General features: G+C 35.9%; 1 protein-coding gene across 3 annotated transcripts in view; it reads right to left on the minus strand.

Annotated features, from left to right (window-relative positions):
- The window catches only part of LOC127869655 (uncharacterized), a 42,669-nt gene that overhangs the window by 4,544 nt on the left and 14,250 nt on the right, over nt 1–23,875 (minus strand). For 2 of the 3 annotated variants that reach the window (XM_052412329.1, XM_052412316.1), the window contains exons 7-21: nt 22,859–22,954; nt 21,132–21,230; nt 18,739–18,801; nt 17,170–17,262; nt 15,188–15,337; nt 14,715–14,807; nt 12,583–12,819; nt 11,695–11,871; nt 11,058–11,144; nt 9,744–9,758; nt 6,039–6,122; nt 3,393–3,479; nt 2,165–2,266; nt 1,667–1,780; nt 411–506 (exon numbers count right to left, since the gene is read on the minus strand). In XM_052412329.1, the coding sequence (XP_052268289.1) occupies nt 411–506; nt 1,667–1,780; nt 2,165–2,266; nt 3,393–3,479; nt 6,039–6,122; nt 9,744–9,758; nt 11,058–11,144; nt 11,695–11,871; nt 12,583–12,819; nt 14,715–14,807; nt 15,188–15,337; nt 17,170–17,262; nt 18,739–18,801; nt 21,132–21,230; nt 22,859–22,954 (1,593 nt within the window). The remainder of the gene's footprint in view (nt 1–410; nt 507–1,666; nt 1,781–2,164; nt 2,267–3,392; nt 3,480–6,038; nt 6,123–9,743; nt 9,759–11,057; nt 11,145–11,694; nt 11,872–12,582; nt 12,820–14,714; nt 14,808–15,187; nt 15,338–17,169; nt 17,263–18,738; nt 18,802–21,131; nt 21,231–22,858; nt 22,955–23,875) is intronic. The other variant, XM_052412323.1, reaches the window with a different exon arrangement.

Here is a 23,875-nt window from a genome sequence, read left to right on the forward strand (position 1 = left end):
TGTCCCTTTTAATGCAAATCACAATTTATTATATGTATAATGTAAGTTTCAAATGTTTTAAATCTTTTAATTATCAATTAGCCCACAACAATTTTGTTAATATATTATTTATGATTTATATAGTAGTATAAGCATATCACATACATTCTGGTTCTGGCACTTGCTAAATATGAACTGTTGAAACTGCCAGGAATCCCACACATGTCGATGCATTGTAACTCCTTTTCATTTTAGTATAGGTTTAAAAACAGCAATTAGTAATATAATCTCATATGTCATCATTGGACACTATTGTTTGAAATAGAGTACAACACTTTGTTTATTGCTTGTAAACCCATGACTTAATAGTTACAGTGTAACAGATTAACCCTTTGAATCTATCCAACAATGATATCATATGAGCTGCTCACCTTTCCGAAGGCGTCTAGTGTCCTGGCATCATACAGCATCTGCAGGGTCTCCACATTGCCTCGCAGGTCCTTGTACATAGCGGCCACACGGCCGTCCTGAAGGGATGTCATTCATGTAACACAACTATACACTTCCCTCTCTATTACCGTGGTAATTTACATTGAGGCTCCAGAAAGATTACGTTTCTCATAAAGCCTTTTCTCTATTCGACTACTTATTTTTAATTCTTTTTTTCTTTGACCTCCTAAACGCTTTTTTGTGCATTATATGTGTTTCCTTTAAATGGTAATCATGGCTAGCCATACAACTTCAACATACTTTAAGTTTTTATAATGACCATATACTTTTTTTCTATTAAGACATGTCTGTCATTGCTTGAGTCTGTGTTTATATCAGAAAAGAACTCTACAAGCTCAGCTATTTTCTTGCCTCCAAATTTATGTAATTATGAGTGATTTTTCTACAATTATAAAAATCAAAACAAATATTTTTAAATCATTAACTTTGCAGGTAATCATTAAATAGTATTGAGAGGTCTTTTAGCAAAAAATGTCCATATTAGCACAAAATAAGGAAAACTATTATAGCCTTTTTGTGTCTAGGGTTGTTTTTATGCCCCGGGTAGGGTGGCATATAGCAGTTGAACTGTCCGTCAGTCAGTATGTCAGTATGTGTGTATGGCAGTCTGTCCGTCCGTCTGAAAAAGACGTTAACGTTGGCCATAACTTTTGCATTATTGAAGATAGAAACTTGATATTTGGCATGCATGTGTATCTCATGAAGCTGCACATTTTGAGTGGTGGAAGTTCATGGTCAATGTCATCCTTCAAGGTCAAAGGTCAAAAATATAAAAAATAATTATTATTTCAAAGCGGCGCAATTGGGGGCATTGTGTTTCTGACGAACACATCTCTTGTTTCAATTATAAAATGTATAGTGATTGGATCATATAAGCCGCGTTCTAAGAAAACTCTGGGCATAATGCAGTCCGCACAGGCTAGCTAATCAGGGACGACACTTTCCACCTAAACTTGATTTACGGTAAGGAGGGACTTCATTGATACTAAAAATACCATAAAAGCGAAAAGTGTCATCACTGATTAGCCTGTGCAGACTGCACAGACTGATCTGAGACGACACTTTAAGCGCATGCATTATGCCCAGTTTTTCCAGAACGCAGCTCATATGTATGCAACTACATGTAAAGGGTTTCACAAACTACCCTAGGGTAGTTTCAGTGGGCAGTTTGTATTACCTTATCTACTCGGTTCTCTATCTCGTTGGCATCGCTATCTAAGATGAGGCGAATGAATTGTCTGCCCTGGGCCTCAGGCAAGGCATAGGCATAATGCAGTGGATACCTGTTACACTGGAATAAATAGGGGACATATAGGCGTAATGCAGTGGATACCTGTTACACTGGAATAATCAGGGGACATATAGGCATAATGCAGTGGATACCTGTTACACTGGAATTAGCAGGGGACATATCTTACTGACATATTTTACATAATTTATAAATATGAATGTTAAAAAAGATCATAATAATTATATTGTATTCATATTTAATTTATATGAAAACTTAAGAGTTCTCATTCACATATAATTATTTGGGTATCAAATGCACAATAGCTTTTTTTTGCTTAAAAAATCTTTAAAATTGTGGGCGAAAAGTCTGAGTTTTCCAATCGAAATGTAGGACACGACAAGTTCAGCCTAAATAAAGCAATATTGTTCTATCCCACTCCCTTACATTGTCAGCGATCTTCTTGAGTGGTGGTCGTAGTATGCACAACTGGTTGGCCACCTCATATTGGTTGAAGGCTATAGCCCGGATCAACGCAGTATAACCATTCTGAAGAATGGACATTTAAGTATGAAGCTTAAATAAAACTTACCACTAAATGCAAGTGTAAAGTCTGGAAAACTGTATAATTATAATGTAAAAGGATCCATTTAAAGGGACTGTCAACTACGAATTACGAAAAAATAAAAGTTCTAAAATATCATATTTTTTTACAATTATTAGCTTGGCTGTTTTCGGAGAAAACCTGAGGTATTGTCATAGCCAGCAGCCGAGCGTGGCACCCGTTATGCAGTGCTCTTGTTAGTTTATACATGTATTGATTAAAATATCACGACTGGTATATTACATTACTTGAAAAAAGTTCATATTTTCAGTATATCCGGTAATAAAATTTTGCGATGTGAAATTGAAAGTACATCACGAAAATAAGGGGACATGATGATATACACACTATAAATAACGCAAGTAGATTGATCATTTTATATATATAATATATACAATTCACTACGCATGCACAATTTGCAGTCCTGGGTTTACCACGTGATGATGATGATCAATCTACTGGTATTATTTATAGGTAACTTTTAGTTACCTGGTAGACATACCCGGTAAAATTTATTACCAAACATACTGAAAATATAAAAACTTAACAACTTTATTCAAGTAATGTAATATACCGGGCGTGATATTTTAATCAATATACTTTTTAGTAAACTAATAATTGTAAAAAAAATACGGTATTTTACAATTTTTATTTTCTTCGTCGTCGTGGTTGACTGTCCCTTTAATAATGATATTTAAAAAAATAGCTTGAATTTATAATGTTTACAAACAAGTATTTAACAAAATGAAGATAAAAATTGCTTTACAGTAGTTTTTGTTAATAATTGACCACAAGAAAATTTCTATACGAATATGTTATTGATAGGACCATTATAATAGTATTTATGCCTAGCGTCTAGAAAAAAGGCCTTGGCAAACAGCGTAGACCCAGCAAGGTCTGCGCTGTTTGCTTAAAATAATTTCTGTAAGAAATATTCTAAATATAGAAATAATTATACTAGACATCCCTAATTTTGGGAAAAAAATGATCCAATTTAGGATGGGAGAGTTCCTTAGGTATAAATGGGTTAAGACACTATGTACTATTATCCTTTGGTCCTGCCTGTCTCACCTTGTCCTGGTAGCTGGCATCATTGAGCTTGTTGACCTTCTCTACATCTCCCCTTGCTGAGGCCTCAAACAGGCTGATGGCATGGTTCTACAAAATATTAGCAGCCCAGTACATTATAAGAAAACAGCGGAATAAAAAAGACCTATAAACTTGTTGTAACCACATCTTTGCAACTAACAGGAATAATGCCCTGGCACTGTTTTTTCAGCTAGGTTTAAGGACAAATACATTGAACATTGTAAGGTGTGCATCATTGTGCATAGGGCATTGGTTGAAAGGTGTGAATCATTGTACATAGGACATTGTAAGGTGTGCATCATTGTACATAGGGCATTGGTTGGAAGGTGTGAATCATTGTACATAGGGCATTGTAAGGTGTGCATCATTGTACATAGGGCATTGGTTGGAAGGTGTGAATCATTGTTCATAGGGCATTGTAAGGTGTGCATCATTGTACATAGGGCATTGGTTGGAAGGTGTGGATAATTGAACATAGGGCATTGGAAGGTATGGATCATTGTATATAGGGCATTTGAAGGTATGGATCATTGTAAATAGGGCATTGGAAGGTGTGAAACATTGTACATAGGGCATTCAAATGTGTGGATCATTGAACATATGGCATTGGAAGGTGTGGATCATTGTACATAGGTCATTGGAAGGTGTGGACCATTGTACATAGGGCATTGGAAGGTGTGGATAATTGTACATAGGTCATTGGAAGGTGTGGATAATTGTACATAGGTCATTGGAAGGTGTGGACCATTGTACATAGGGCATTGGAAGGTGTGGATAATTGTACATAGGTCATTGGAAGGTGTGGACTATTGTACATAGGTCATTGGAAGGAGTGGATAATTGTACATAGGGCATTGGAAGGTGTGGACCATTGTACATAGGGCATTGGAAGGTGTGTGGCATCATTGAACATAGGGCATTTAAACGTGTGGATCATTGTACATATGGCATTCAAATGTGTGGATCATTGTACATATGGCATTGGAAGGTGTGGATCATTCTACATAGGTCATTGAAAGGTGTGGATCATTTTACATTGGGCATTGGAAGGTGTGGATCATTGTACATATGGCATTGGAAGGTGTGGATAATTGTACATATGGCATTGGAAGGTGTGAAACATTGTACATAGGGCATTCAAATGTGTGGATCATTGTACACATGGCATTGGAAGGTGTGGATCATTCTACATAGGTCATTGAAAGGTGTGGATCATTGTACATATGGCATTGGAAGTTGTGGATAATTGTACATATGGCATTGGAAGGTGTGGAGCATTGTACATAGGGCATTGAAAGGTGTGGAAAATTGTACATGTGGCATTGGAAGGGGTTGATCTTTGTACATAGGTCATTGGAAGGTGTGGATCATTGTACATAGAGCACTGGAAGGTGTGGATAATTGTACATATGGCATTGGAAGGTGTTGATCATTGTACATATGGCATTGGAAGGTGTGGATAATTGTACATATGGCATTGGAAGGTGTGGATAATTGTACATATGGCATTAGAAGGTGTGGATTATTGTACATATGGCATTGGAAGGTGTGGATAATTGTACATAGGGCATCGGAAGGTGTGGATTATTGTACATAGGGCATTGGAAGGTGTGGATTATTGTACATAGGGCATCGGAAGGTGTGGATAATTGCAGGGATAAAAAAGTGTCCTGAACATATACACCTCATGGTGATGTCATGATTGCAATTCAATGTAATTATTTCAGGCAAACTGACCACTCGCCCAACAAACAGATGAACTAAAGTATATCCTCTTGTAAACTCCATTTAAAGGTATGTAATGATATTCCAAACAGAGACTGTACACAGTATTAAGCAAACTTCATTTTCATCTAATATGTCTGGTTACAGAAAGGCTAATATTTACACACATGCTTGGTTTCAGCCGATTAAGTGTTAATCTGCTTATTGTTGATTACAGTTGACTCTCTTTTCAGTCAATTGTGTTTGGTTTCACTTTAATTTTTTACTCACATTTGTATGATTACAGTCAAGTCCATTTTACTCACCCGTGTTTCCTTACAGTCAATACGGTGTTCACTTATATTAGATTATGGTTACAATCAATTCAGTTCTTCCCCACCTGAGGTTGATTCATGACAAATAAGTTTTCATTCACGGTTTTCACCTGTGTTTGATTACAGTCTATTTATTTTTCATACCCCTGTGCTTGTTTCAGTTTTCACTCATATTTGTTTGGTCAAAGTCAAATCAGTTACAGTAAATTGTATGTTAACAAACCTGTGTTAAGATACTGTCAATAAGGATTTGGCTTACCTGTGTTTGTTACTGGCAATTAGGTTTTTACCCACCTGTGTTTGCTTACTTTAAATTTCATTTTCACCCACCTGTATGTCTTTACTTCAATAAAGTTTTCACCCACCTGTGTTTGTTAACTGTCAAATAAGGTTTCACCCACCAGTATTTGTTTACTGTCAATTAAGTTTACACATACATGTATGTGTGTGTGTGCGTTTACTGTCAATTAATTTTCACTTACCTTTGTTTCTTTACTGTCAATTAAGTTTTCACCCACCTGTGTTTGTTTACTGTCATTAAGTTTTCACCCACCTGTGTTTGGTTACTGTCAATTAAATGTTTACCCACCTGTGTTTGGTTACAGTCGATCCATGTCTTAACATTATGCTTCTCAGCTATTTTCACCAACTTTTGGTCCAAAGATTCACCAGCCTGAAGAAAGAACAAGCAAAGAAAATCTTTATTATGAAGATTTTATATAAGTTCGAAATCGACAATCATCTATGAAACAAAAGATTTTTATCTCTATATATTTAAATTAAATTTATATAATATCAAGGTTTTATATCACTTGTTAGATTGTTTAAAGTCTACATGTCATTTGAAGATGCCTGCTACTATAGAATTCATGAAAGTATATGAGCACCACTCTATGAAAACCAGCTTAATCCACTTGCATAAAATATTGCATCACAGCCCAACTAATCAGTAAAGTGTAACCAAGGGCAACACTTTCTTCTTTAATGGAATTTTTCAAAGTGTTTAATCTCTTCATGGGAGGGTTTATGTCCGGCCCCTATAAAACTGACGGGAGGGTTTTTGTCCGGGAAGGAATTTGTCCGGTATTCGTATGCAGATGCATTACAGCACAGTTTTCTCAGAGCTCATATATTTTCTTTCCCTGACAAATAATAATCATCTTTTTCAGCATCAATAAATATAAAGCGAATGCAGACATAGCCCAACCAGAACCCAACATTTGAATCAGACACTTACTTTTGGCAAAGCCATGTGATTTGTTAAATTTGGGAAACGTGGTCTCAGATAATAATACTCTTTATGACATGAGATGAGCGTGCTGTATAAAATTCCAAAAGAGTATACAAATAGTGAGACAGATTAAACGTTAGAAAAGAACATCAATTTTCTTCCACATGTTTTGCCAATTTAGAGGACAGTGTAATTAAAATACAAAATCAAATTGTGTACATACATTTATGCATTCAGATTTTATTGGCAACAAGTGGCAATCTTTTATAACAGTGTCATAAGATTCAGCGTATCATTTAATAAAAAAAAAATGTTTGAATGCTAAGGTTATCATTTGATTCAAAATTGTACACAAAGATTCTATGTCTTTAAGGAAAAAAAGGGAAAATTAAGCATATTCAAAGCAAAGGAGTCACAAGAGCAAATACACCAATAACAACCAAATTCGTTGAATTGATATCCCCCACCAAAAATACATTTTTTGACAGATGGGTGGAGGAACTGACTGAAGGACTATACCTCCCATTCTATATCCCGTGCTTTTGGCGGGGGATAATAATAAGGATACATATAAGAAGAACTGGTAGCTAATGGTACACCAATTGTTGAAGACTTAACCTGGTAATTTGCTACCACCTGACTCAGATTTAAACATGATCAAGATAAACATTCCAACCAAGTTTCTTCAAGGTTGAGCTCTTTTACGGCTTTTGATTGCTAACAAGGTCGTTTTTTACCTTGAGGTTTCTGGACACACATGACCAAGATATTCTAAATATTGCCAAGATAACCCTTGTGACCAAGTTTCAAATTCATCATATAACTAGACCTAGATATAGTAAAAATAAACTTACTGACCAAGATTTATCAAGATAAAAAGAAAAATGTGACAGATTGATAACAAGCTTAAAGTAGATGACGCACAATACAAACCACATGACACGTACCACCATGACAGTCTTGATGCCGAACGTTGGGTGAAAACATGAGTCGTGTTCTGAGAAAACTGGGCATAATGCATGTGTGTTAAAAAAATGTCGTCCCAGATTAGCCTGTGCAGTCCACACAGGCTAATCAGGGACGACACTTTCCGTCTAAATTGGATTTTTGCTAAGAAGAGACTTCATTTAAATGAAAATGTCATAAAAGCGGAAGGTGTCGTCCCTGTGCGGACTGCACAGGCTTATCTGGGACGACACTTTACGCACATGCATTATGCCCAGTTTTCTCAGAACATGACTCACATTTGCTTGCCATGAGCACATCCTACTCAGAGGAGCAATGACAGCCAGAAGAGACAAGGAATTCTTTTTTGAGTACTATAGCTTGAAGTGATCAGTCATTAATGTTTTCAGAAAATTTAAATAAAAGTTAGTATTGAGATTTGTTTTTCAAACAGTTTCTTGAAAATTTCATAAACAACATAAACATACAGTAATACAAGGGACAATATTCACAAAGGTCCTCACAGAAACATATAAAATTTCAAATATTTGTGCAATTCAAAAGGCGTCTTGCTTTTTAAGGTACAGAGCTATTGGTTTACATATAATTGTTTAAAAAAAGGTAAATATAGCTAAAATGATTTATATTATACCTTTTGTAGGTAAAAAAGTATGGATCTCAATTAAACATTCAAACTTAAATTTTGACTACAGTACATTGCAACTTAAAATTGTCTTGGGAGCTTTTGCATACCGGCTCAGCTGACTTTAAGGATCGAAGGCTTTGCATAAACCTTTGAGATGTAGTATAGTCTATCTATAAGGCAGACGATTGCTTAGATTAGTACATTTACTTCACAAGACACAAATTTAGTTCACTGACTTACATATGAGACACGTTCTGAGAAAACGGGGCTAAATACATGTGCGTTAAGCGTCGTCCCTGATTAGTCTGTGTGGTCCCAGATTAGCCTGTGCAGTCCACACAGGCTAATCAGGGACGACACTTTCCACCTAAATTCAATTTTTGCTTTGAAGAGACTTCGTTTAAACGAAAAATGTCATAAAGCGGAAAGTGCGGTCCCTGATTAGCCTGTGCATTAAGCCCAGTTTTCTCAGAACGCGGCACATTTATATTTGGTTAATCGTTATTTAAGATTTTGAGGATTTTGCATAGGCTAATCTTGCACATACATTCCACGTTTATGGACTTTTTCATTTAAAGATTTTTAAGTCCAATCTACAGAGGCTTATCAGGGACAATACTTTATACATTTGCTTTAAGCCCCGTTTTCCTAGAGGGATTCCTCATTTGTATTGGTATTATTTAAGGCATTTTACTTGTTAACATGAGTATATGCGGTTTTGCCATAAACCTTAAGTAGCCGGTGTTATGTTATTTGTGTATACAAATAAGATACAACAATAATTAGAAATAAGTCACAGACACTTTTTGAACCCACAAAACATATTTGGACACGGACAAGGCGTCTTTATATTGTACAGTTGCAAAAAGGGCCATAATTTAGTGAAACTGGTTGCTGCCAAAATTCCTTTGTTTAAGATCATGTTAGCACTAGGCCCATTAAACTGTGAACATTTGAACAAGATTCACTGTATTTCCTTAAAGATCATAAAAACATTAAGGTCATTCAGCAAGATCTAAGGAGTAGTTAAAGAGGACTGCAAATCCCAAGCTGGTAATTACCACTAAGGTACAGACGATCAGATGGACAAGTTCAATGCCTAACGCCATGGGGGCATACAAATATTAAAAAATATTAATTGAACTAAACAGAACAAAATAGTGATATCATGAAACCACAAAGTGAATAAATAAAGTTGTTTTTTTGGTTCAGTAACATAGGGGCATTATAGACAAAGGAAGTCTATTTATAAATATTTAAAAAAAAGATTGGAAATAAAACTTTTGTTACTAACAGACAAAAGGTACCAAAAGCATTATTATTATGAACAGGTAATTAAAAAAACTTTTTTTGCTGGAACAAATTGTATAATACATTAAAATTAGTTAAATATTCCTAAAAATACATAAAATATTAGTCACACACATAACAGGGGATAATGAGTATAATTCTGGATATCAATGAGTGATTACCTGGGTATCTTTTTCCTGTAAACATGAGATGTATGTACAGAGTGGTCAAATGGAAATATCATTAAGATGCATTTTTGCTTATTTCATAGAGATATTTGAGTAACGTTCTGAGAAAACTGGGCATAATGCATGTGCGTAAAGAGTCGTCCCAGATTAGCCTGTGCAGTCTGGTATTTTTAGTTTCAAGGAAGTCCCTCCTTACCAAAAGTCATGTTTAGGCGGAAAGTGTCATCCCTGATTAGCCTGTGCGGACTGCACAGTCTTATCTGGGACGACACTTAACGCACATGCATTATGCCCAGTTTTCTCAGAACACTACTCATATAATTTAAACTATGGCATTTGTAAAAACCAAGTTAAAGATACTGTTATTTGGCAAGAATACTAACTGTAACCTTAACAATGTTATGTTTTCGTAAATATGTAACATGTTAGTCTAAACATAAAGGCCTTAGTCTCAATGTTGCTCATCTGCAACTGTAATAAACTGAAATATTTTGATAATCTTTTGTGATGCTTCAATAATCATTTAGAATTTGGCCGAAACATCATATGAATAAGTCTTCTGAGTATTTTTTATGTCAATTGGTCAAAAACTGAAGAATATAAATTTTTGACAAGCTCTTTATTTAAACTGACAGTATTACTATAACTTCATTTTGATAGCTCATGACCACAGGAGTTTGATCTTATATAATCATAATAGCAACAAAAAAAACAATTTTGCATGCTGAGGTACTGAGACTGGTGGGAAAAGCAAACATTCTACTTCTAAAACATGGACCCTTAAATTTTTTGTAATGACAGGTTTTATTCACATACAGTAGTATCAGTAAATTTTGTTATATTGTTTTTATCTCTGATTGTATTTTGTATCAAAGATATTAAATTTACATTAATTCCAAGCATGTGGAAAAAATTATATACATCTATATATACCTACAAAGGCATGTATTCCAAATGCAAACAGAAAAAAAATTGAAAAGGTTGTAACTTCCATAAAAATAACCGTATAAATAATGAGCTAATGATGGGTAAAATTCCTTAATTAAGTGTCAGTTGACTATAAACAATGTTGTCAAATATTAGTTATGCCAGAAATGAAAATTTAATTGAAATAATTTGCAATCATATTTATCTGTTTGCAATCTGTTGGAAAATATTTTTTCAATTAACAAATTCTATCAATAGCTTTATTTTTTTAATGACTACCCTCCTATGTAATTGCATGCCCAAACACGTCTACATAAGCCAAACATTATTAAAACTTCATAAGCTAACAATTTTAAATGAGATACAATATGTGTTACATACCTCGTCAACAATGTTTAACAGTTCTTGTGGGTAGAAGGCCACTGGGAATAATCTTAGGACTATTGCAGGAAGCTCTTTTGCTATGTACTAAAAGTTGAAGAGAAAATTATGTTGTAACAGCACTATGACTATTAACTCTTTCAGTGCTGGAACTGAATTTTGAAGGCCTTTGCAAACAGTTTGGATCCAGATGAGACGCCACAGAACGTGGCGTCTCATCAGGATCCAAACTGTTTGCTATTCTGATAGTATTCTTTGATAAAAAATCGAAGAAATGCAAATTTGAGAAATTAAGCAGAAAACATTTTTGCAGACAACAAATTTCCCAGCATGCAAAGTGTTAAGGTTTGAGCCTGCATGATGTCAATCAAATATATTATCCACTAATATCAAAATAAAAAGCAATAACATCAGTAGAAGCATTTCCCTAGTCACCTTTTTTAAATGTGTTACTAATGTCAAATACTATTATGCAACATGACACATACAATATTAATGATAGTTAAAAATATAAAACATTTGTAACAAAACACTTATTCCATTTACATAAATTTGCAGCAAAACATACATATTTTTTATAATTCAACATCGCCTGAACAATCAATAAATAGACAATTAAGGGATGTACTCATTTTACCCTGTCGATCATTTTCACAGTGCTGTCCCGACCGCGTTTTTGAGCGAGCTCGCGTGCAGTGAACCCATCCTTGTTCCTGTCCATCAATGAGTAACCTCCCCTGACTTTGATCAGCCAATGAATGGTCTGTGTGTCCACACCCTCCTCGATGGCTCGCAGCAGGGGGGTGTTCCCATTCTGATAATCATTGTGAATAATTTCTCAATCTTTGACATCTATTTTATGTCTATTAGAGTTAAAGAAATTCATGCTTACACATTTTGACAAAATGAATGATCACTTTTGAAAGTACAGATAGATATAAAAAAAAAATCACTTGATGAAACACTCGATTGTTGATGCTTGTTAACTATTTCTGGCATTTTTGAAATATTCCTGATATTCATAAATTAAGTTTATTTTTTGACAGTCATTAACTATTTCTGACAACCATTAATCTTTTCTTTCATGAATTATTTTTGACACTTATGAACCCTTTTTTACATATATGAACAAAACAAACATTCGAAATATTTTGGATCTGACATTCATCAACTATTTACACCGAGTGTTAGCTATTTCTGACAGTAAACCATTTGTTACATTCATGAAGAGTTTCTGATATTCATGTACCATCTCTGACATTTGTTCCCGTTTTCTATTTATTAAAAATTTATGATATTCATTAACAATTTCAAGACAATCATTATCAATTTCAGACATTTTATGTCAGAAAAATGAAAGAAATTTGCTCTACAAACGTATAATTTTGTTATGCCAACTGATAAACTGACCTCGAACAAACCTAAAGACAGAGTCTCTGTAAAATATACAGTTTGTGCCCTTAAACTTTTTCGGCCCAGGTATACTAAACATGTTTAAATGAAAACTCCAAATATAATTATAAACCTGATCTTTTTCGCTGTGTTCCCTGTCATCATGTAGAACAGTCTGTAGTAGTTTAACAATGTTCACATCAAGATCCCTTCTCAATGCCTTCTGGTACAAGGGGATTGTGACATTGGTCTTCTCATTCTCCCTCACTCGCATCTGTGCAACATTTGCGCCATTATCCACAAGAAGTTTCACAAGCTCGTAGTTGTTCACCTCTACTGCATGGCTGAGTATAGTCTTCCCTATACGATCCTGAATATGAATATAATATGTTTAAGCTACATTATCCTTTTTTTCAATTTTCTATATTCAAATATACATTGGAAACATGAATACGTATACAATTCCTGGAAATAAAAATAAAATCTTTTTTAGATTTTAATGATCTTTTTATCAATGATCTTAACAGATCTTTTGTATAATGTTAAAATGCATATGTAGAGTTTATATATGTACCAGCATTATTGTATTTTAGTTGCAATGGACAAACAATGAAGAAGACAAGATAATCATATTAAGACATGAATTAAACTGGATCTAATGAAGAATAACATCATTGAATATCTGGAATTCAATTTTGATTGAAATCAGAAACAAGAAATATCTTTTTTTAAAGATAAATTTACAGTGTTGATTGTGGTTAGTTTTGATGAAAAAATCAAAAGTTATATCAATGAGATCAAAGTTAGCGAATGCCTTTATCTGCGCAGTTCTTAGCTGCATCACACGCAAAACACTTAATGGGTGTTGTGCCACATTTTGTGGCTTTATTCCCTTTGTTCAATATTATTGATCATATATCTTTAGATACAGAATAGAAAAATTCAAGAAGAAGGAAAATAAATGAAAACAAACACCCCAATCATCCCTACATATTTGAAATATTTATATAGGCGTTGTTCAAACAGACCTGTTTTAGTGGTTTGTCTGACATTGTTATTTGATTCTATTATGTATAGTTTCATGAATCATTGCGCTCATGCTTAATAAATTGTTCTATATGGTGGAATATTTCAAATGAAATTAATCAAAACTGTTACTTATCATGTAATTGCTGAAATTAATTAAGAATCTATGATTGACATGCAATAATAATATCGCCAAATATCTACACTTTTATCTTTCCGGTCTAAACTGCAAGTTAACATAGTTAATGTGATAGCGTATATATTTTGTTACTGACGGCGAACTGACCTTGATTGCAGGTTGGAATGGAATGCATTTAAGTGAGGTAAAAATTCCACTGCTGTAAACAATTTAAAATATTTTCGTCAAAGCGTATATCAGACTAGGGAACAACAATACTTAAATGATCTAAAATATACATTTCCACAGAATGCCATACATGTACAGCAGCAATTATACTAAATATAAGAAAACAGCCTTTAAATACAAACGCTCCTGCGCTGACAATCTTCTAAATATAAAGGGACACACACAAACCATATTGATGTCGTGGGTTGAGAATGAAACTGTTCTAAATCTCAAGCCTTTTCATTAGAGATGATATTGTTTCATGCTCAACACATAATTAACATCGTTGCAAAACGCACTGTAGTATCCCTTTCCATACCCAAAACTTCCCCAAAATAGATAGTTAATTGAATATCATATTAATGTAAACGTGAAAACTGTTTGTAGACTGCACACTTTATATTTTGAAAAGTGTCAGGCCTACTGGCGGGAAATTTTGTATTCAAATTCATTGGATGCTTACAAAAGTCAGCCAAGGTGAAAATCAGTTAAGCCAAAAAAAAATCATCCCCTAAAATTGATTAAAACTTGTACTGCGTGGGATTTTTACCCTGTATCTGGTGTTGACACAAAGGCCAGGGTTTTCCTGGGATATTTACCCTGTGTCTGGTGTTGACACAAAGGCCAGGGTTTTCCCTGGATATTTACCCTGTATCTGGTGTTGACACAAAGGCCAGGGTTTTCCTGGGATATTTAACCTATATCTGGGGTTTACACAAAGGCCAGAGTTTTCCTGGGATATTTACCCTGTATCTGGTGTTGACACAAAGGCCAGGGTTTTCCTGGGATATTTACCCTGTATCTGGTGTTGACACAAAGGCCAGGGTTTTCCTGGGATATTTACCCTGTATCTGGTGTTGACACAAAGGCCAGGGTTTTCCTGGGATATTTACCCTGTATCTGTTGTTGACACAAAGGCCAGGGTTTTCCCACAGAACTGTTCTAGCCAACTCAGCATCTTCACACAGCACTGCATGAATCAGCTCCTGTACATGGGTGTTTGAAATACAGACAGGGCTTCATGAGAGGTCTGGGATAATGTGGCTTAATGCATGTGCGTAAAGTATTGTCCTAAATTAGCCTGTGCAGTCTGCACAGATTTATCTGGCATTATACTTTCTGCTTTTATGGAATTTTAAATTTAAAGGTTATCTTTTTTACAATAAAATCCAGTTAAGGTAGAAAATGTTGTAACCGCTTGAACTGTGAGGACTGCACAGGCTAATCTATGACAAAACATTGCGCACATGCATTAAGTCCCCATTCAATCCATTCAATTCAATCAATTCAATAATTATATACATCTCATTAGTATAAGGATATACTAGTATTAGTATAGTAACATCACATGTTAGAAAGATCATACGCTGGTTGGCCTGTAGTCTGACAGCAGCTGGAATGCCTTCTTGGCAGTGTCTTTCTCCTTCTTGTACTCGTTCTTCAGGCTTGGCTTCACGTCTGTAAGGGGGAGAGACTCCGCCTTATCTCGCGTCCACTCAAGCAGGGACTTGCCTTCCTATAGAGTATGACGCAAGAATGATGTTATGTAACTGTGAAATTCAGTGCTACAAAATTTGACTATGATATGTGTAAGGCAACCATGAAACTAAGCATTATGAAATTGTACTTGCAAAATGTATTGAACATAATTATTACATTAATGAGCTGCGCTTTGTGAAAAGGAAGTTTAATGCATGTGCGTAAAGTGTCGTCTCAGGGACAACACTTTCTGCCTTAAGTTGATTTTTGCTAAGAGATTTTTATGAAACAAAAATATCATGAAAGCAGATAATGTCGTCCCTGATTAGCCTGTGTGGAATCCACAAGCTAATCTGGAATGACACTTTATGCACATGCATTAAACCCCATTTTCACAGAGAGCAGCTAATATTAAATGTATTGAAGTTCATACCAGCAGATAATCCCCTCCTAGTGATCATATGAAACGGGATCAGGCAAGTATTGTTTTTAATTCTTTAGACTGGCAATAGGCATTATTTCAAAGTATATGTTACTTTTTAATCACATGTTAATATCTAAATAAATTCATTAATATATTTTATACTGTAACAGATATTTATAGATCTAATGCACTGCAAATCATTTAAGACATTTTACCTCCATTAATGGTAATATTTCATTAAAAAATATCTACTGTTTTCTCTTACATGCACACAAATCTGCTCTCTCCATTAAAAAGTAAATAAGTAATTGAAATATTTCACATGTCATGTATACCAATAGCGCATATACTTGTAGGCAATACATAATTTGTAAAGTTAGAGCAAAGTTGTGTAAGGATATTAAACTTATTGTTATAGCTAGCTTGTATACTGGATGAATAATTCAGCAGAAATAAATTTAACAATTACACTTTTAAATGAAGAAAAAGAACACCAGCTTTCTTTTACACTTGTTTTATGAATGCAAATTATAAATTAAGTTGACATACTGATATTCATCATCAGTCTGACATACAGGTTTCCTATACATCACATGTATATCATATATATCTTATATCACATGATTATATCACATATATGACTTTTTGAGTCAGACTGACTGGCATTTTATGATTTATTTATATAGCCTATAGTCTGACAGCTTGTTTGAAGTTTCACACTCAAAACTAGAGATAACAATTGAGTCGCGTTCTGAGAAAACTGGGCATAATGCATGTGCGTAAATTGTTGTCCCATATTAGACTGTGCAGTCCGCACAGGCTACATCAGGGACAACACTTTCCACCTGAACAAGATTTTCGGTAAGAAGGAACTTCTTTTAAACGGAAAATACCATTAAAGCGGAAAGTGTCGTCTCTGATTAGCCTGTGCAGACTGCACAGGCTAATCTGGTACAACACTTTACCTAAATGCATTATGCCCAGTTTTCCCTGAACACGACTCAATTGTTCTCTCAGGCAAATGTTATTATCATGCATCTAATCATTGAATGAGATTGAACAAAGTGTGCAAAGTGTGTAAGATGGTAAGTTTAACCCATTTATGCCTAGTGGACTCTCCCATCATTCTAAATTGGATCAATTTATTTCCAAAATTAGGGATGTCTAGTATATTTATTTCTATATTTAGAATATTTCTTACAGAAATTCCTTTAAGCAAACAGCGCAGACCCAGATGAGACGCCACATCATACGGCGTCTCATCTGAGTCTACTCTGTTTGCCAAGGCCATTTTTCTAGATGCTAGGCATAAATCGGTTAAATACATGGCCCTGCTCCAATATTGAACTTCTTTCATATACATGTATTAAATATACTTAAAGCCAATTTAACCGCACCTAACGTCTTGTTACCTTAATAGCCCCTGTTCCCGGTGAACAACTTACCTTGACCCTGGTGTGGACATTACACCAGCTCCGTTTATACAGTCGGTACAACATGTTGAAATGGTTATCACGCACTGCCACTATCACACTTGGCTAAAAAAACACACACTTCAAAGCTAGCTGTATTGAAAAAACCTACATTTGGAATGCAATAACTTCACAAAAACATATCACTGGGTACACATGTCATAAGACCCATTTTTGCATGATGCTGCTCAATTAACCCATTTATGCCAAGTGCACTCTATATTTAGAATATTTCTTACAGATATTCCTTAAAGCAAACAGCGCAGACCCTGATGAGACGCTGCATGATGCGTTGTCTCATCTGGGTCTACGCTGTTTGCCAAGGCCTTTTTTCTAGACGCTAGGCATAAATGGGTTAATGGTTAGATGGAAACGAAATTAACAGAGGGCTGAGTCATTGTCCATGAAATATTCAAAATGTTGTCTTTACAACTTTATTTATCAAACACCTGTACCAAAATGCACTTACAAGGGTGTATTACATTTAACTTTCATATAGCTACATTCAAATGGTAGTTGCGATTGTAAACTAAATTGATTTTCAATAGTCTTTACCATAAGTTTTTGGTAGCCATAGAGTTCTATTTATGAAGCTTCAATATTTGCATAAACACTTGCTGAAGATAATTAATGTTCATTATATAATTAATTTGGAGTAAATAAAATGCATGGATAGGATTATTTCTTAGGCATGTAATTGTATTAAGTGTAAGAACTCAAATCAGCAAAGTCTAAGCATATATAGCAACTACACAATAAAAACACACTTATTTAGCACTGACACAAATAAAACATATTCTCTTACTCTCAAACTCAAGAAATACTGAAGTTTACATCAATAATAAATAAAAAAGAAAACTACACATGTATGATATTGCAACAAAATATGGCAGATTATCAAACGTGTGCCTAGCCAAACTAAACTAAGAAATCAATATTCATTGTCAGATAAAAAGCATGATGTCAACTCGAAAGCCTGACCAATCATTCTGTAACCTCCAAGAGTGGAGCAGATATACCAAATATGAGTATCCAAAGATGACCCTATCTAGCAAAATAATATTTGTCTACAATGACTGCATATGTACCTTACAAACAGAATTGACTGAACACCAAAACAATTTGAATGTCAACAGAATGTTTGGGTGTGATTTCACAACAGCTACCACCAATCCGGGCTATATTAGAACAATAAGTGGGGCACAATTTTTAAGAAAATCAGAAACATTTATTATACATATATTATACAGATGGAAACCCTGAAGTATTCATTATTTGTATGCATGAGAAATACGAGACAATGCATTGCACAATACATGATGTATAATATTGAGCAAATTAAAGGTCCTAATACAATAAAAAAATAATCCTTTTTCTGCAATAGCATTAACAAAATTAGGATTATGTTCTTTAATTTACACCCTTTTCCTTATTAAATTGCTTTAAATTCCCAATCATAATTACACATATGTATCTATTCTATTATTTTTTTTTAAAGAGTTTTAATCAGATACAGTTAGGCAGATAAATGTGTCCACATACCTCAAATGTTCTCAAAAAGGTTTTTATTGGACCCTCAGCTTCATCCACTGGTGTTTGACCCAACTGTTCAACACAATGAAAATAATAAAACCACATACATTTCCTGACGTGTATTGTTTGAGGACAGAATAATAATCTCACCACCTTAACATGTAAAGAATTATACCTTTTTTAAATCATGCTTTAAAAGCCATGTAAGGTGGTAATATAAATTAGGTGGCTCTTTTTTATGATTAACAATTAAGTCACAGATGAACATGTATGCCAAATAATATGTATATGTAGAAAGAAAACTTCATGGTTTAGTATGCACAGTGTAAGGTTCAGACAAAGGAACAAAGCCCAGCACAAAATAAATAGGCTTATTAGAGATCTCCCCAAACACATGAGAAAAATCCCTGATTTTAATTGTAATATCCTTCATGTTATTGGTTTTGAACATGTTAATCTTTTCTCACCAATATCCTCTAAGTTCACTTGAAATACTACATATTTACCATATGTTATCTTGAGGAATTGGGCCATTTAGCCGGAAACATACATATGAGTTAGCCAGAAGAGAGAAGAGGAGGTACATAGAGAGGCTGGCAGAGGAGGCGGAGACAGCAGCCAAGCACAATGACATGAAGACAGTGTACCAGAACACCATAAAGCTGAAGAGCGACTACGGCCAGCACAATGACCTTCCTGTGAGAGCTGAAGACGGAACTCATGTCACTGTGGAAGAGGAGAAGCTGAAGAGATGGAAGCAAAACACTTCCAGTCCATCCTAAACCGCCCAGACCCACCAACCCTAGCCGACATTCCTGAACCTGAAGAGGACCTTGACATCAACCTCGGCAACATCACTGTAACGGAAGTCAATGAAGCAATCCATAAGCTGAAGAATGGGAAGGCGCCTGGCGACAATGGAGTGTGCCCTGAGATGCTTAAAGCAGAAGACACAGTGACACAGCAGCTTCTTTGCCAGATTCTTCAAAAGATTTGGGACAGTGAAGAAGCGCCAAGCGAATGGAAGACTGGCACCATCGTCAAACTGCCCAAGAAAGGAGACCTGGGGAACTGTAACAACTGGCAAGGCATCACTTTACTATCTCTCACCAGTAAGATCTTCAGCCGCATCATCCTCCAATGCATCCAACAGCAGTGTATGGTATCCTTCGCCCTCCACGTAATTTTAGTGGACTTTGAGAAGGCCTTCGACAGCCTAAATCGAGACTCCCTCTGGAAGATTCTGCGACATTATGGCATCCCTCGGAAACTTGTCAACGTCATCAGGTCCCTGTACGAAAACTTTGAGTGCAGAGTCGTCCACAACAACCAGCTCACTGAACCATTCAAGGTGGAAACTGGAGTGAAGCAAGGATGCATCCACTCGCCGCTCCTCTTTTCAATGGCAATTGATTGGATCATGCGCCGCACCACAGAGGGAAGGAGGCAAGGAATACATTGGATGCTGACATCGCTGCTAGATGACCTGGACTATGCCGACGATATCGGTCTACTTGCTAGAAGGAACCAGGACATCCAGCAGAAGACACAACAGTTGGCACTGTCAGCAAGCACCATAGGTCTCAGGGTCAACATTGGAAAGACGCAGGTCATGAGTAAATACACCAGAGTGGGCGACCCAATCACCATCAATGACCAGCCTCTGCAAGATGTGGACAAGTTCATTTACCTTGGCAGTAAGGTCACCGCAGATGGAGACTGTGCAAGGGAGATCAACACGAGGATCAGCAAAGCCAACCAAGCCTTCGCGATGCTGAAGCCCATCTGGAGGACCACAAGTCTTAGCATGCACACCAAGCTCCGCATCTTCAAGAGCAACGTGCTAAGCGTCCTTCTATATGGGTCTGAGTGCTGGAAGACCACTGCTACCATCGAGCGCAAACTGGAAGTCTTTCAGAACAAGTGCCTACGGCGGATCATGAAAGTCTTCTGGCCAAACATGGTCACGAATATGGAACTGCGTAGAAAAGCTGGCGCTAACAGCATCGCTGAGACCATCGCTTTGAGGAGATGGAGATGGCTAGGCCACGTCTTCGAAATGCCACCTGACTCGCTACCCAGGGTGGCACTGAGATGGACTCCACAGGGGAAAAGAAACCGTGGACGACCGAAGACGTGGCGCCGGACCGTGGAGTGAGAGCTCAAGGCCTCACTCTGCAGACAGCACCTGCAACAGCAGCTGACAGACTAAAGTGGCGCTCCCTTGCCGTCGCCTCAAGCACCAGACGGCGCAGAGAGGATTGAATGAATACATATGAGTCGTGTTCTGGGAAAACTGGGCATAATGCATGTGCGTAAAGGGACGACACTTTACGCACATGCATTATGCCCAGTTTTCTCAGAACACGACTCATATGTGCACTTGCCCTATGTTCCTATACCTTATTCCTTAGTGTGAGGTCAGCACTGCACTGTACCAGGGCCTCAACTATCTCCATCTTGCCCTCTCGCACAGCCAGATGCAGGGCCGTGTCCCCATTCTGAAATACAGTTGTAATAATCTTGTATAAATTTGTTTGCTGAAATATAGTATAAGCAACTTCGAATAACTTGTAATTAAGATAAATATTATTTAGAACTTAGTTGTTTACTACTATTCACTGTAACGTTAATGGAGTCCTTGATTAAAACTCATAAAAATAATTATATTATCCCATGACCAATGTTAGATCTTAATAGGACTTTTCGCAGCCTTTTGTATATTTTTAAAGTATTGAAATATTTAACCGACAAAACTTAAATATTTTAAACAGTCTTAAAGGGACATTTTCACAGATAATGGCATGTATTGAAGTTTTCCATTAAATGCTCGATATTGATACATGTAAACATTGGACCTAAACAGCTCCAGTAAAAAAACAAACAAGAATACAATAAAAGAAAGAAAAAAGTAACCCTCAACTGGGCTTGAACCACTGACCCCTGGAGTAAAAGTCTATCGTTTTAAGGTCGCGGTGATGTAATGGATATTGTATCCGCCTCGCGACCGGGAGGTCAAGGGTTCGATTCCAACCGAGAAAGCGTTCTTTAGATTTCCCTCAAAGACACCAAGTACTGGTTCTAGGCTCAGGAAACGGACTCGAGAGCGTTTATATAAGCCTTAGGCCTTCGATGCAATCGAGCTAAAATACATAGGTTTAAACTAAACTAAAAGTCTTTCGCTTAGACCATTCGGCCAACCGTGCTCATACAATCAGTGATGCATTGTATACTTTATATAAGCAATCCTCGTAGTATCACATAATAAAACGACAACAACAGAACTTTCCAAGTTATTCAATCGTTTCGCGTTGCAAAGCTTTATAATTTTGAGTTTTCAAATCGTCAAAAGATTCATATAATGGATATTTTAGAGCATGGTAAAAGTTCAGTATTACTGTTTCCTCACAAATATCATAACTACAACAAAAAAAATTGCGAATCTGAAACAACTGTTTTTAATTTTGTCAATTTACCAAAACGTGAAAAGGCCCAAAATTATACTAGCAAGACATGTCTTCACGAACCCAGGCTCTTTAATCACTAACGTGCTGATTCAACACCGCGCAGGATTTTGATATATACAGCGTTTTGTAAAAAAAAAACAGTTTTAATAATACATGTCCAAGATTTGTTTTCCAAATTATTGATGAAAGCTTTACATTTTTTTTGTGATTTTACTGAAAGCAATGTTTGAGTAGATCTATCTATAAACAATAGATATTTCAATTGTAACTCGGCCAGAAAAATCCCAGACCTCAATTGGGATTGACCCGGGACCTCCCGAATCATTTTCAGGCAGACATATAGCAAGGCAGTATACGTTCTCCTTATACCGAACCATGCTACCATAACATGTTTCGTAGAAAGGAGTTGTATTTTAAATTAAATGCAGATTTCAAACCTTAAATCATTAAAAAATCACTTCGTCAAACTGTAAACTAGCTAAAGAAACTTCAGCGAACAGAGTATATAGTATTGACAGACCTGTTTCAAGTAGCGCCAGTCAAAAATCATAAAAAGCGACATTTAAAGTTATGGAAGCCAGAACTAACTGTGAACAAGGCCTTTTAAGCACAAATCTTACACGAGGTTTCTGGAATGTAGTCCGAGATCATTGGTTACTTACTTTGTCTTGCACATTTATAGGAACTCCGTTGTTGGCCAGGATGTACGTGAAAACACGCGGTTTATCTACAGTTTGGTGAAGTAATGTTCCTCCACTCTGGAAAAAACATCAATGTGGTATCTTTCATTTAGTGCATGTTGGTTACAATAATGACAGCGCAACAAAAGAGGCAATTATCATGGTGTTTGGTGCATTGCAAAGTCACTAAAACGGTTTCAACGATTTTAAAACAACTTTTTTCATAATCTATATTTGTACATAAAATGTTGTTTGACATATTGAAAATATTTAGTGACTTTGCTACGCACCCAACACCTGTGCTGTGGTATGGACCAATGTAAACTTTTCCTATCTATTTTTGGTAATAAGCCCAGCTTGACTAATACTTTCTTCACCGCGATTTACCGTGGAACACCGTGATGTCGCCGTCGCGAATCGCGGTGACAGGCTCGAAAAAATATGTTGATAAGAACTCGCGAACAAGCGTTATCGAGAAATACCGGGAAATCTCACGATGAACCACCGCGATCTCAGTAAACCACCGCGGCCACGGTAATTTGCGATGAAATACAGGAACATGTGAATAAACATGTATGTTAAGATATGTTTTTTATGAAATACTTTTTATTAACATCGCCATTTGTGCCACTCTTTTCTATTATATTTACCCTCTTTACAGAATCAGTTGACATGTCTTACATCGAGCACGAGTATAGATGCGTTTAGTGCTTCGTGATTTGTTTCTATTGTTTCTGCATGAAGTTTAAATTGTTATTGTTAATAACATAATTGTTGCATTAGCATTTCGAAAATGCTAGCTCGTTCGTGCACATACATAGCTCGCAACCAATTTCATAAAAAAACATGTTGCATGTAAGTTGATATCATACTATCTTAGTGATTTTCTGTTGCTATTGTGACATGTTTTGCTTAGAATACATGTGTAAATTTGAGACATCTACAGTAAGTATTCAATTCAGTGATATTTTATATCAAAGTCATGCGAAAAGATCATTA

Source organism: Dreissena polymorpha, chromosome 1 (assembly GCF_020536995.1).
Source record: "Dreissena polymorpha isolate Duluth1 chromosome 1, UMN_Dpol_1.0, whole genome shotgun sequence".
Taxonomy (NCBI): Eukaryota; Metazoa; Mollusca; class Bivalvia; order Myida; family Dreissenidae; genus Dreissena; species Dreissena polymorpha.